The sequence below is a fragment of the Hemicordylus capensis genome, chromosome 5 (genome assembly GCF_027244095.1).
Source record: "Hemicordylus capensis ecotype Gifberg chromosome 5, rHemCap1.1.pri, whole genome shotgun sequence".
NCBI lineage: Eukaryota > Metazoa > Chordata > Lepidosauria > Squamata > Cordylidae > Hemicordylus > Hemicordylus capensis.
Window position 1 is genome coordinate 238796893 of NC_069661.1, and position 14826 is coordinate 238811718.

The following is a 14826-nucleotide window of genomic DNA, read 5'->3' on the forward strand; positions in this document are numbered from 1 at the left end:
GATTCCTCTCGTGGTCAGTCACTGACAGCTCAGATCCCATCAACGTATACTTGAAGCAGGGGTTTTTTCGTCCCAATGTGCATCATTTTACACTTGTCAACATTGAACCGCATTTGCCACTTTGTCACCCACTCCCCCAGTTTGGAGAGATCCTTTTGGAGCTCCTCACAATCTGTTTTGGATTTCACTACCCGAAAGAGTTTGGTATCATCTGCAAATTTGGCCACCTCAATGCTTACCCCTACTTCTAGATCATTTATGAATAATTAAAAAGCACTGGTCCCAGTACAGATCCTTGGGGGACCCCACTTCTTACTTCCCTCCATTGTGAAAACTCTCCATTTGTACCTACCCTCTGTTTCCTGTCTCTCAACCAGTTAGCAATCCACACATGTACTTGTCCCCTTATCCCATGACTGTTAAATTTTCTCAGGAGTCTTTGATGGGGAACTTTGTCGAAAGCTTTTTGGAAGTCCAGTTATACTAAGTCAAATGGATCACCTTGATCCACACACTTGTTGACACTCTCAAAGAACTCCAAAAGGTTGGTGAGGCAAGATTGACCTTTGCAGGAGCCATGCTTGTTCACTCCCAGCAGGGCCTGTTGTTCTATGTGCCTTACAATTTTATCCTTGAAGATACGTCACATCAATTTGCCTGGAACTGACATTAAGCTAACCGGCCTGTAATTTCCCAGATCTCCCCTGGATCCCTTTTTGAAAATCGGTGTTACATTTGCTACATTCTAGTCCTCCGGTACAGAGCCTTATTACAGGGATAAGTATATATTTTAGCAAGGAGGCTGGCAATTTCACATTTGAGTTCTTTAAGGACTCATGGATGGATGTCGTCCGGCCCTGGCAATTTTCTAGTTTTTAGTTTTTCCAGACAGTTTAGAACATCATCTCTTGTCACTTCTATCTGACTCAGTTCTTTACCCTCCATCCCCGAAAAGCATGATTCAGGAGCAGGTATATGCTCAGTATCCTCTGCCATGAAGACTGACGCAAAGAACGCATTTAGCTTCTCTGCAACCTCCATATCCTCCTTAATAATCTCTTTCACTCCCTCATTGTCTAATTGTCTTTTGCCATAGTTTGTATTCCTTTCTGTTCTCTTCATTTGGACAGGCCTTCCAATTTCGGAAGGAAGTCTTCTTTCCTTTTATGGCTTCCTTGACTTTACCTGTTAGCTGGCATCCTCCTGGACTTAGTGGTACCTTTCCTCCTTTTGGGTATACAATCTAACTGGGCTAGTATTCTAGTATTCTAGTATTGTGGTTTTGAGTAAAGTCCATGTATTCTGGAGTGAAGTGACTCTTGATTTTCCTTTTCAGCTTTCTTTTCACCATACTCCTCTTCTGAAATTCAAATTGTCTATGTTAGACTTGCTTGGTGATTCTCTCCCTGGATGTATGCTGAATTTGATTGCACTATGGTCATTGTTCACCAAAGTCATTGTTCACTGACAGGTCCTGCATGCCACTCAGGATTAAGTCCAAGGTTGTCTCTGGTTGGTTCCAAGACCAACTGTTCTAGGGCATAGTCATTCAGCGACACATTGGGTGTTGGACTGTGATGGATGCCTAGGGAGGATGTGGGTAGTAGATAAATGACTGGCTAGTCCTGTCTTGTGGTAGGAGATTGAACTGGATGGTCTCTTAGTCTCTTTCAGTTCTCAAATTCTGTGAGATTGAAATCTGGAGGTTTCTTTGCGTACCTCAATGATGCTCAGACATTTTGTTGCCTTTTATCATTATTATTGTTCTTTCTGGAATCGTAAAAAACTCGCTCCAGTAATTCAGACCTGTTCTTTGGGAAGTGTTATATGATTATTTCCTAACAAAGGTGTCATGATTCTGTGGATAAATGGAGGATAAATGAGCAATGAATTGTGGAACTCCTTGTACACTGAAAATGCCTCTAATGCAAACGCTCCTGTAGCAGCAGGAACTTTGCCGATCCATGTTGATGGTTTCTCACACTTTTCAGGAGAAACGTCTGCAGCGAATGGAGTTTTCTCCCAGGTGGATATCTGATCGCCAGGACATCAAACCAATCCGGCAGGAGGTAAGAGTGGGATAGGATAGGAGCACTAGTGTACATTTTTTTTATTTCAGCTGCAGAAATAATTTACGGTAATACAAATATGCAGTGTTACATGAGAAAGTACAGAAACTGATTCACAAGTGCATTGTTTTAAATTATGGCGTTATTGTGCATTCAATAAAAAGTTCAATATTCTCTCCCTGGTATATCTCCCAGCTGAGTATTTTACAACAATCTAGACTAACAGCTCATTTACCAGATTTCTAGACAAAGTTTGTTGCCTTGATGAGACTCATCCATGTTACAGCAGAGTCTTCCTCAGTATTTGTTTGCTCTGGTGCATGCATCCCAACTCCAAATCTGGGGAGACAGTTGTACAATTTGTTATTACAGTCAGGCTAAGTTCATTTTATCAGTCATATCAAACATTTAAAATACATGCTTGAAGACTCTAAAGCTTTATTTTGCAATAGAGTTCCTGAAATGCCTTCATTTATTCTTGAGGCAAGTTTTAAAAGAATACTGAGCTAAAGGCCTACCTCCCAAATAGCCATCTGGTTGTCATCACCACAGAACTTCCAGGCTTCAGTCTAACCCAGAAACAAAGATCTCTGTTGAAGCATTTCAGAGCAGTGAATGTCAGATTCACATTTTACACATCTGGGAAATGAGATGGTACACAGTGGCAGTGCCTGCACTTCATCACTGCAAATCAGTACCTTCTCAAATGTTGAGTTTTGGAAACTTCCTTGTGAAGTCAATTTTTTGCTTGTCAAGCTTCTTTGTTACTATACAAATGTGGGAGGCACAGGGATAGAAACACACCTAGGGTCGAGGAAGGTTGATTAGAACAGGTTATTGAATATCTAGGCTGATGAAGGAACAAAGGAACTTGGGAAACTGCCATATACTGAGTCTCAGACCATTGTTCTATCCTGCTCAGTATTGACTACACAGACTGACAGTGGCTTCTCCAAGATTGCAGGCAGGAATTTCTCTCAGCCCTATCTTAGAGATGCCAGAGGGGGAACTTGGAACCTAGATACTCTTCTCAGAGCAGCTCCATCCCCTCAGGGGAATATCTTACAGTGCTCACATGTAGTCTCCCATTCAAATGCAACCAGGGTGGACCCTGCTTAGCTAAGGAGACAAGTCATGCTTGCTACCACAAGATCAGCTCTCTTCTCTTGAGGCCAGCTCCCCTTTCAGAATTACCTAGAGAAAAAACTCAGAGGTTGCAAGTGTCTGAGGTGGATTTCTTTGGGATGTTACACACAGTCCTGTAGTTATGGATAAATGGATGGACGTTATATTGGGAAATTAGCACTGAACTTTAGATTAAAACTTTGTAAATTGATTAGGTGACGGAACAGTTTCCTCATGGCAAAAATCCCAAAGAGTGACTGGACAAGATCCTGGAAGAGATGCCCAGGACTGTGTATGCTGCAAAGGAGGAATACATTATTTTAAATGAGATAAATTGACAAGTGCTTGATTTATATAATGCATTCAGGTTGTAGAATTCAGCTTTTCGTGGTGCAGAACTTAGCACAGAATCATGGCAAACCTTTTCAGTGCAACTTTGTTAGTGAAGTCAGGATTATAAACTGTAGAGCCAAACTGTGGTGGTCATTCTAGAAAGTGTGACCTTCTGACTGCACTTAGGAGCTGTTCCTTTTGTATAACTACCACCTCTGGAGAGGAATATGCACTGCTGAATCATTTCCATTTTTAATCTAGAGATGTGTAACAAAACAAACCCCCAAAATATCCTGCATGAAGTGAGATAGTGCATATTTATGTGTTGGCAGCAAAATCTGAAATTTGGATGCAGAGAGACAAATGAGTGCTAATCAGTAGCAGACTTGCTATAGGTCTAATGATGCTTAACATAGGTTAATTGCTGCCTGTGGGCTAGAGTGTGTCCTCTCAAGTCCCTCTTTGCAGTGTTTGACCTGAAGAGGGTGGGGTAGGGCAGGGCAGGAGGGAGCCATTTCCCCCTGGATGAAAATCTCTGAATGGACATGTCCATTTCTTGGAAAGGGAATGCCACGTTTATTGCATCTCTGCAATTACACATGTGATTCTCTTTAGCTGGAAAGATTGCAAAGACATGTGAGTTAGGATAGTTGAGAAGGCTATATTGGTAGCATAAAGACCTTCTTGGTTTTGGACATATATTCTATTTGTGGGAGTGACCCCCTTGCTTCTTGTTCCAAGAACTGGATCCTGCTTAATTCTCTGATGTAATTTTTCTGTAGGCTTCTGATCCTTTAGGGTATTTCTCAACAGGTGGTTCAGATTAGCTCCTCATTAAAAAATTTCTGAGCAGCACCTTCATTAAGCAGAAGCTGTGGAAATCCTCGTAGAGATTGTACAGAGGCAGAGGGGCTGCACAGTGCCTGAGATGAGGCCAAGGAAGATGGGCCTGTGTATCTTGTATTCTCGAAATCTAAGAGAGCGTAGCTTTTATGGGGACTATGTCAGAAGGCAGCATGTCGAGGGCGGGGGCAGAATTAAGATGTCTTTGGAGTTTATTCTGCATAGTCCACAGTGCCCTCTGCTGCAGGCATGCAAGTGCTACAGCAAAGTTGCAAACTAAAATTTTTGTGATTGAGGGCATTTCCATGTAAACTTTTTATTATGTAACACACGTACAGTTATGAATGTGACTGTAGCGGGGGTTTTCACACCTTTTTCCCCTCAAGCAAGTAGTTCTGTTAATGGGACCGTGCATTCAAAGAGCAATATTTTGTTTCTTTGGTAGGGGATGACTTCATGATGAGCTGATCCAGTTCCTGGCCTTTATTAGATTGATCCAGATCAGCTTCAGTCACAGTTGGATTCTGAGCTGAACAGTTTAGTGGTTTGACTCCCCATATAACGCCATCAGTATATATGGGGGTTTACAGAGTGATATAAGCAAAAGACAGGTGCGTCCATTCCCTGACTAGCTTACAAACTGAATTTTGACATAGGGGAGGAGAATGGAGGCTAACAGGACAAGTATAAGCAAATGTAGGTTCATGGAGCTAGGCTTTGTTTTAACTGGAAATAAGGAAATCAATTTAATTAACTTTGATTATTTTTATTTATTTTATTTATTTAACAAATTTTATACCGCCCAAAAAGCAAGTTATCTTTGTGTGACAACATCATTAGCTGGGTGACAACATCATTGTTACCAAGGAGGACTATTTTGAGCTCCCCCTCCCCGCAAAATGCCAAAGCGGCAGTCAGTTGGAACTGCAAAGAGGCTTGTGATCGTCATATTACTATTTCTAAACATCCTTCCTGCAATCTTTTGTATATGATTATGTACACTAATGTGACTATACTAGGACTGCACAAATTCAGCCCACCTACAGATCCTGATTTACAACTTGATTCATCCCTCACTATTGGTCAATGTGTCTGGGAATGATCGGAGTTGTAGTCCAAAAACATCTGGAGGGCAGAAGTTGTGCAGCCCTGGACTATACTCATTGTGAAATGCTGTACATAAAGATGGTTCTACACACATACAATTCTGCATTGTTTCATTAACATATGGCACAATAGAATTCAAGTGGAGGTATATCAGATTTATATATCCGTACTTCATAAAGGATGTCACCAACTTATTGTGGTTTAATAGCAAATGTCTACCAGTCTTGATAACAATAGGCGATCTCCAGGCTCAGAGGCAGGATGCCTCTGAATACCATTGCATGGCAGCAACAGTAGGGAGGAGGCGTCTTGCCACCTCCTCCTCATTCTCATCCTCATCCTCATCATCAGTTTATTACAGTCCAAGCCAAGCAGAATACAGAGTATAATATGCTGGTGGGTGGGGAAGATGGCAACAGCATAGCAGCTCAGCAGAGACGCTCCATCCATTTATAGCTATTTTTAACTGCTTTAAAGCAGTCCCCCGCTCACTCTTCTCTCTTTGCCAGCCGAAGGATGCTATCTGAGCTCTTCTTTAAATTTTTAGTACTCACAGCACTGCAAAGGAGTAGCTGTAATTGCAGATTTGTTTTTTAATCAGTCAACAACAGGAATTGAAGAGAGCATGGGTGTGAAGAAGAGACAACGTATATCTCCACAACAACAATTAAATGCAAGGGCAGGGAAGCAATTAAAGATTGACCATTTATGGTCGAACAAGGAGCTGGATAACATCACAACTTTTCTCCCACTAAAGAATAGATTTACAGCCCTGGAGCTGGATCATGATAAATCGCTGGACCCGGACAGAGAGAGTTCAGGAGAAGGAGAGCACAAACCAGGACGAGGACTTTAGCAAGAATCCCTCCAGGTAAATTACAAATAAAATGGAACTAGATAAAAGCATTTTCTGAGCTATTATCTCAGCAGGCTTTCAGTATGGCAGAAATCTCATGAAAAGTTTTTGAGACTGCGTAAGATGTCAGATAAGATTGATGCCCTATACAGTGTTATTGGCCAATTAAAAAAAGGACTGTGGGAGGAAATCCCCTAACTTGGGGATGCAGAGTCAACTCAACAATTAGTGATTACAACTCTAATAAATTTTCAAGTCTAAGATTTCCCGTGCCTTGCAGAGGAATCAGATATCTCTTCTTATTGCTCATGACTATGCAAATTGGGGTCATTGGGAAAATTATAGAAAAAGGACACAATCTCTGTGCCTTTTATTGAATTGTAATTCCAAACAGCTCAGCATATGGTCTCTTTTCTGGTTACCGAGAGACATTTATTATAAGAGAGTAGTTCTATTCCCAAACCCTGATGACTGCTGCAACTTCACAGTTATCTTGGCAGTTTGGCACTGTACCAAAGCAAATTTTCAAGGACAGCCCTTGCCTGCCTCTGCTTCAGCAGACAACTCATCATGCCTCTGGGAGAGTTATATTTAATTGCGACAGTGTGTGGCATTTGCCCATCCCCAATACAAGAAGTCAGCAAGAGGGTTTGGACTGCTGGCCAAGACAGATGTCCAGGCGTTCAGCAGAGACTCGGCCTATCTCAGCAAATAAACAATTTACATCTATTCAGAAGGCACAAATTGTGCAATCCTACAGGGCTATTGACAATCTGATGCCTAAACCTAAGGAATCAACCATGCTGAGGCCAGAAAGGTCTCACAAGCACCAGGGACAAACTACATTTAAGGAGGCAAAATCCAACCTGAGGAGTTCACACACAAAATTGATGACAAAAAGCAATCAGTGCAAGAATTGCAGTCACTTACCTAATCAACAGTGTGTGACCCCAAGGATGAAAATTCCTTCTGTGATAAACTTGTGAGATTTGCATCCACCCCTATTTTCCTTGACAACGGATCGCTTTCTAGTTCTGACCACTACTCATCTATGGAAGCCCTTACAAGAGACCCACAAGTGGGCGGCTCTTATATTGGAGCATTTTATACACCAGCAAGCTCCATTGCATATCATTGGCCAGCCAACTGATATAATGCATAAGGCCACATCCACGTCCCAGAGTATAGTTAGCTTCTCTTCATCTCAAGTAAATGCACAGATGGTAACTGCCTATGATGAGGTACAGGTTTCTCCTAAGAGCACCTCGACAGATGAGAGTGTGGCAGTAACCCGGGACTGGTCACCCCATCTGAAGCTTTGCTGACAATAGATTGGGAGCAAGACTCTAAAGTGCATTAAACGTTCCACCAAGACCTCCAGTACCTCACACCTCTAAAATCCCTGGAGCAGGAATTTCATGATGCCATGTATGAGGTTAGTGCCCTGGCAGCACCACGTACAGATGACAATAACAGCACCTCCCCATCCGTATTCAAAATTCCTGGGCATGTATCCTCCATGTTAGCACCAGAAACCTCTGGTCATGGGGAGAAATTCCAACGAAACACAACAACTGTGGGGAAGGAGCAGACATCACCCCTATTACAACACAGCCCTAATCTAGAGGCCATGCCTAAGAGAACATGGATGAAGTAGATGAGGACATGGATGGATGAGGACATGGATGAGGACCCCAAGTGACTCTTAAATCATCCAAATATCAAACTCCTGCCCTGGAATGTGGCTGGGTGGACTGTAAAGGAGAATTATGGCCCCTTCTTAGATTAATTGTGTAAATTTGACATTATATTGATTCAAGAGACCCGGATGATGGCGGATATCGAACTCGAGGGCTATGTTTTTTATGGACTGAAAGCCAATCTTGGGACTTATCAGGGATTATTTATTTCCACTAAACTATGGGTGGAGATGGATGAGTTGACCCATTTTCTTCATTTCGCTAAATCCATTGTAATCAATTTGGAGGAATATAATATGCTGGTCATAAATGTGTATATACTGCCCCAGAAATCACATGCTAGCATAAAGATGATTTGGGAGGACTTTAAAAATGATATTGACAATCTTTTGGTACCATTCCCAAATTTTTATCTCATAATAGGAGGTGACTTTAATGCTAGAATGAGTCCAAACAACAGCCACTTGTATATAACTTGCGTACTGGAAAGGGACTGTCCGCCCCCACTCCAGAGACTTCAGTCTAAAGATGAGTTCTGCAACCTAGCAGGCCTTTACTTGGCTTGTACAATGGATGCATTAGATAAGTTTGAGCTAAATGGGGCAATGGATAAGCATACTGTGGGCGAGTTCACTCACTGGTCTGGTCTGAGCGAGTGTTTTGGATTATATATTTGTTTCACGAAATGTACTGACTTATCTGATTCAATTTAACATAGAAGGTCGAGGCCCCCTAGTTTGACCTTTGTGAAGGTTCTAGTTTAATAAGGGCCAAATAGTCTTCATGGTTAGAAAAGCAAGTCAGGGATCTTCTAGCCACAGATGACTTCTTGCAGCTTCATGCACTCCTCTTGTCAGAGCCCCTGAATGTGGGTGTCCTCACTCACTATCAAATCCTTGTCCAGAAGATCCAGCGCTGTCAAGATCAAGCCACTAAAACCAATCCCAGTGGAAGGTGTAAATCCGTTGGTTTGACCAAGATTGTATTGCAGCAAAAAAGGACCAGGCCACAAAATTCAAATTATACAGGGCTAACACATATGTGGTGATGGCCCAAGAAATATTAGAACAGAAGAAGCAATATAAATCATTAATAAGAAAGAAATAAAGAATTGTAATAAGGGAATCCTGGGAACGGTTATATGCAGCCTCCAGAGTATAATACAGTCAAGCCCAACCAGTGATATAATACCAGATTTAATATAGAGTCAAACCTAACCAACATAATAGTAAACAATTCCCAAAGGCATCTGGTGGGCCACTATGGGAAATTTTCTTTGTATCTAGGAGCCAGCTCAAAAATTTAAGAACCAGACTATGGATACTTAGTGATAGACATTGTTGAGGGGAAGGGTAAATTGGCTTCTCTTTTGCCCTGTGCAAGTAACATACTTAGAACAGAAATTAGGCTACCTGGGGTAGAGATATGTGATTTTTTTTTTAAATGGCTACCGTGCATGCGCAAATGGCCTCTGCGAGGTCCTGGGCTATGCCAGGCCTCACAGAGGCCATTTGTGCATGCACGGTAGCAGGCAAAATGGCCGCTACACTGAAATACGCAGGCCCGAACGGGCCGAAAAAAGTGGTAAATGGGGCCACAGCGGTGATTACCAAGACCAGTGGGGGGAGGGGAAACCTTCATGGACACCCCCCACCCTGCAGCATTTAGGAAGCCCCAAATTATTATTTTTTTAAAATTGCAAACCCCACTGAACCGAACCGGGGAGGGGGAGTTCGAAAGAGGGCTGGACCAAACTGGTCCGGTCAGGGCCAGCCAGTTCCGTGCATACCCCTAACCTGGGACACATACAATTTGTTATTAAATAGCTCTATCCCTGAATATTCTGGTCTAGGTACCATGGCTCCCTGATGCTCTGCTCTGGAGATAATAAGGCTGGACCTGTCAGACCAGTTCCTGGACCAAAAAAATCCCATATTTTATGGGGCCATCTTGCATCAGTTCTTCCAAATATAGTTTGGGTAACCAAAAGTCTGAAAGAGAGAACACCGTATACTTAATAGAAGTTACATATTCTAACACTCACAGGTGATTTAACTACCAAAAAAACCCTGCCTCAGCTCACTGAATGAGGCAGGTGTACTTCTTGGAACCATTGCAACAGTCTATTTTGAAAGGACTCCATAGCTAAATAAGAATAGAGGCCTCAGATCACTGTTTTGTACTGAAAATATAGAATTGATTTCACTCTTAGTTATTGTAAAATTGACTTTATTTGAAAGCTACCATTGGATGCCAAAATTCCAAAACACTATTTCAGCTTTTAATTTCAAAGACTTTAATGTGCCTAATCCAATTTCCAGAAGAAGAAAGCAATATGGCTATATAGATGGGTTGCATTTCTCTAGATATATCAGATTGCTCAAGTGAGGGAGTCAAGCTACAGACTATACAGGTGAAACTCGGAAAATTAAAATATCGTGCAAAAGTCCATTAATTTCAGTAATACAAATTAAAAGGTGAAACTGATATATGAGACAGACGCATTACATGCAAAGCGAGATAAGTCAAGCCTTAATTTGTTATAATTGTGATGATCATGGCGTACAGCTCATGAAAACCCCAAATCCACAATCCCAGAAAATTAGAATATTACATGGAACCAAGAAGACAAGGATTGTAGAATAGAACAATATCGGACCTCCTAAAAGTATACAGTGTACTGTGCTTGATTGGCCAGCAAACTCGCCTGACCTGACCCCATAGAGAATCTATGGGGCATTGCCAAGAGAAGGATGAGAGACATGAGACCAAACAATGCAGAAAAGCTGAAGGCCGCTAATGAAGCATCCTGGTCTTCCATAACACCTCATCAGTGCCACAGGCTGATAGCATCCATGCCACGCCGCATTGAGGCAGTAATTGCTGCAAAAGGGGCCCAAACCAAGTACTGAATACATATGCATGCTTATACTTTTCAGAGGTCCAATATTGTTCTATTCTACAATCCTTGTCTTCTTGGTTCCATGTAATATTCTAATTTTCTGGGATTGTGGATTTGGGGTTTTCATGAGCTGTACGCCATGATCATCACAATTATAACAAATTAAGGCTTGACTTATCTCGCTTTGCATGTAATGCATCTGTCTCATATATCAGTTTCACCTTTTAATTTGCATTACTGAAATTAATGGACTTTTGCACTATATTCTAATTTTCCGAGTTTCACCTGTAGGTCAAATCGCATGCATTATTACATTTATTGACAAGAAATTAAGCAGAAATTATTGAAAAGAATACATGGGTACATAACCCCTCATGTAGGAAAAAACACACATACAACCAATCCATGAAACATGCTCACTCAGACAGAGGTACACACATTTACATAACCTAGATGTAACACACACCTGAGGGACAAGACACACACTCTTATTCTCTCACATGTCCCCCTGGGGGCATCATAGCTGTTAGAGGTTTTGAACCTGGTCTCCCTGGTTCTAGTCCAACACTCTTCACTCATGGAATGGTGCATTCCTGCTCCTCCTCCATGCTTCAGCCTTTGGTTACTACCGAAAAATCAGTCTTCAGGGGATGGTGAAGGAACAGTGAGGTCTGAGGGAAAGTTATGTTCAAGGTCCCACAGTTTTAGTTCTAGTTTGTTTTTGTGTTAGTGGTTTGTGCCAGGCTGCTCACAGGGATGTGTCTGGGCTCTCTTGTTCAGGATAGAGCAGGGAGCGCGTCCAATGAGATTGGGGCAGCTATCTCAGTAGTGTTGGGGATTAGGTGTTGGCAGGCCAGCATGCCATTACAGGGGAAGGGTGTCCAGTAATTTAATTACTGTTTTGCCCTCCAGCTGCCCTTTCAGCTCTCGGGCCTTGCAGAGTACAGTAATTCCAACTCTCCACTGAACCTAACCATCCTCCTTTGTAATGCCAGTTCAGTTCAAAATAAGATCGAAATTATCCATGATTTGTTCATGGATGAAGGAGCTGACCTGGCTTGTATAACTAAGACCTGGTTGTGGGAGGCTAGTTGCCCTGTGTAGCCCAACATTTTCCCCCAGGGTACTCTGTTGCTGAGCAGGTATGGGGAAGTGGCTGTGGGTGGTGGTGGCTGTGGGTGGTGGTGGCTGTGGGTGGTGGTGGCTGTGGTCCATAAGAATAACATCTCCCTTACCAGGATCCCTTGTCCCCTTAGCTAACCAGGGTCCACCCTGGTTGCATGTGAATGGGAGACTAGAAGTGTGAGCACTGGAAGATATTCCCCTCAGGGGATGGAGCCAAAAGTTCCCTCCCTGGCTTCTCCAAGACAGGGCTGATAGAAATTCCTGCCTGCAACCTTGGAGAAGCTGCTGCCAGTGTGTGAAGATGATACTGAGCTAGATAGAGCAATGGTCTGACTCAGTATATGGCAGCTTCCTATGTGTCTATCTCTGTGAGAGAATTGACTTCTATCGAGTGTATGTATCTTAGATTGGGGTCTCTGGATAGACTGGCGATTCTGTTGGTGTACCGCCCACCCTGCTACCTAACAGACTCCCTAACCGAGCTGACAGAGCTGGTTGCTGAGGCCTCACAATTATGTCTGACTCCTGCAGGGGTGGTGGACCTATTAGAATGGTCTGCCTGAGAAGACCGTTGGATCCAGTAGGATTCCAAAGGGCCTTGGAGGGATTTGGAGTTGGTTCTGCCGGAGCTTCTGTTGATGCCCTAGTGGATACCTGGATCAGGGAATTTACCAGGTCAGTAGACACAATTGCTCCTAAGCATCCTCTCCTACGCTTCAAAATTAGCTCCATGGTATACAGAAGAGCCACAGAAGCTGAAGTGGCAAGGTAGATGAGTAGAGTGCAAATGGAGGAGGACTCATCTTGAATTCGATAAGACACATGGTAAGGGCCCGTTTGAAGGCCTATGCAGTGGCAAAACGTGCAGCAAGGAAGCAATTTTACTCTATGTGTATTGCATCTGCAAGTTATTGTCCAGCAGAGTTGTTCTGGATTGTTAGGGGTTTAACTCAAGCCCATTTTGTTTCAAATCTGTTTCTGGAAACAATGTCTCACTGTGATGCATTCAGTGAGTTCTTTGGTGATAAAATATATCTCATTCAGGCTGATCTGGACTCTAGTATTTCTGCAGGGCCAGTTAGGGAGGTATCCAGCAATATCTCTTGCAAGATTAGATTGGATCAGTTTCAGTTTGACTCCTGAGGATGTGGACAAGCTACTTGGAGCGGTCTGGCCTACCACCTATTCTTTGGATCCTTGTCCAACATGGCTAATTTCATCTTGCAGGGAGGTTGTTGGAGCTAGCCTACTTCATACAATTAATACCTCAGAGAGGGCAGGATGCCACCTTCTTTGAGGGAGAAAATGGTTAGACCTCTTCTTAAGAAGCCCACTCTGGATCCCCCAAGGATTGATAATTATAGGCCAGTCTCCAACCGCCCATGATTGGATAAGATGATTGAAACGGTGGTGACTTGGAGGAAACTGATTATCTAGAACCATTTCAAACTGGCTTTAGGGTGGACTATGGAATTGAGACAGCCACCTAATAGCGCAGCAGGGAAATGACTTGCTAGCGAGCAAGAGATTGCTGGTTCAAATCCCAGCTGGTATGTTTCAGAGAATATGGGAAACCCCTATATCGGGCAGCAGCAATATAGGAAGGTGCTGAAAGGCATCATCTCACACTGTGCGGGAGATGGCAATGGTAAACCATTCCTGTTTCCTATCAAAGACATCACAGGGCTCTCTGGTCACCAGGAGTCTACAGAGAACCAAGGGCACAACTTTACTTTATGGGATTGAGAAGGCCTTGGTTGGCCTGATAGATTACCTTTGCCAGGGAATAGACAGAGAGAATGTGACTCTGCTATTTCTTTTGGATTTCTCACCGGTTTTTGATACTGTCGTCCATGTTATCCTTTTGGATCGCCTGAGGGATTTGGGGATAGGAAGCACTGTATTACAGTGGTTCTGCTCCTATTTCTTGGGTAGATTTCAGATGGTGGTGCTTGGTGGCAGTTGCTCTTCAAAATGGAAGCTGCTGTATGGAGTCTCTCAGAGCACCATGCTGTCACTAATGCTTTTTAACATCTACATGAAACCACTGGGTGAGGATTTTGTGCTGGGTGTTATAAATATGCTTCTTCTACGTGGTCTCTGTGCTTTTCACGAATGGGCTTTGCGCCTGCGCAGAGACCTCATCGGAGCTTCCAAGCTAGATACCAGACTTTTGGCGGTAACCCCGCCCCCTTGGTATATAGGCAGCTGTGTGGGCTTCCCTCTCTAGTCTTTCTTCGTCCGCAGACAGATCGACATCATTGGAGACCTTCTCTCGCTATTGCTAAGTAGCAGCTTCCAAATTGTTTTTTCCCTTACTTTTATTTTAGTATTCCCCTACTATTAGCGTTCTTCTTTCTCCCCAGTATCCCCCCTCCCATGCTGGAGCCTTCAGACTCGGCACTGTACAACTTTATCCTTCGATTGGCCTATGGCCAATACTACAAAATTTAAGCAGTGTGGTCACTGCAAAGCTAAAAATCCCATCTACCAATGGTCACAAACTTTGCCTCTTCTGTTTGGGAGAATCCCATAAAGTTGAGTCCTGCACCCACTGCGCTGCGTTCATGAAACAGTCATGGAAAAATTGGGCCTCCTGCCTTCGCTCTTGGCTCTGGGAACAGGCCTTAAAATTCTTGGGCTCAACAAAATCAAAACCGACCATGCAGGCGTTGACCAGCGGTACTCCTTCAGCCCGGGGCTTACAGCCCGTTTCCTCCCCTCTGGGGATCATGGTAGCCACTCCTGAGGCTAGTTTACCCGTTG

General features: G+C 43.1%; 1 protein-coding gene across 3 annotated transcripts in view; it reads left to right on the forward strand.

Moving 5' to 3' along the window:
• The window catches only part of LOC128327136 (chromatin remodeling regulator CECR2), a 221948-nt gene that overhangs the window by 159838 nt on the left and 47284 nt on the right, over window positions 1-14826 (forward strand). For all 3 annotated transcript variants that reach the window (XM_053255456.1, XM_053255455.1, XM_053255457.1), the window contains exon 8: window positions 1992-2069. In XM_053255456.1, the coding sequence (XP_053111431.1) occupies window positions 1992-2069 (78 nt within the window). The remainder of the gene's footprint in view (window positions 1-1991; window positions 2070-14826) is intronic.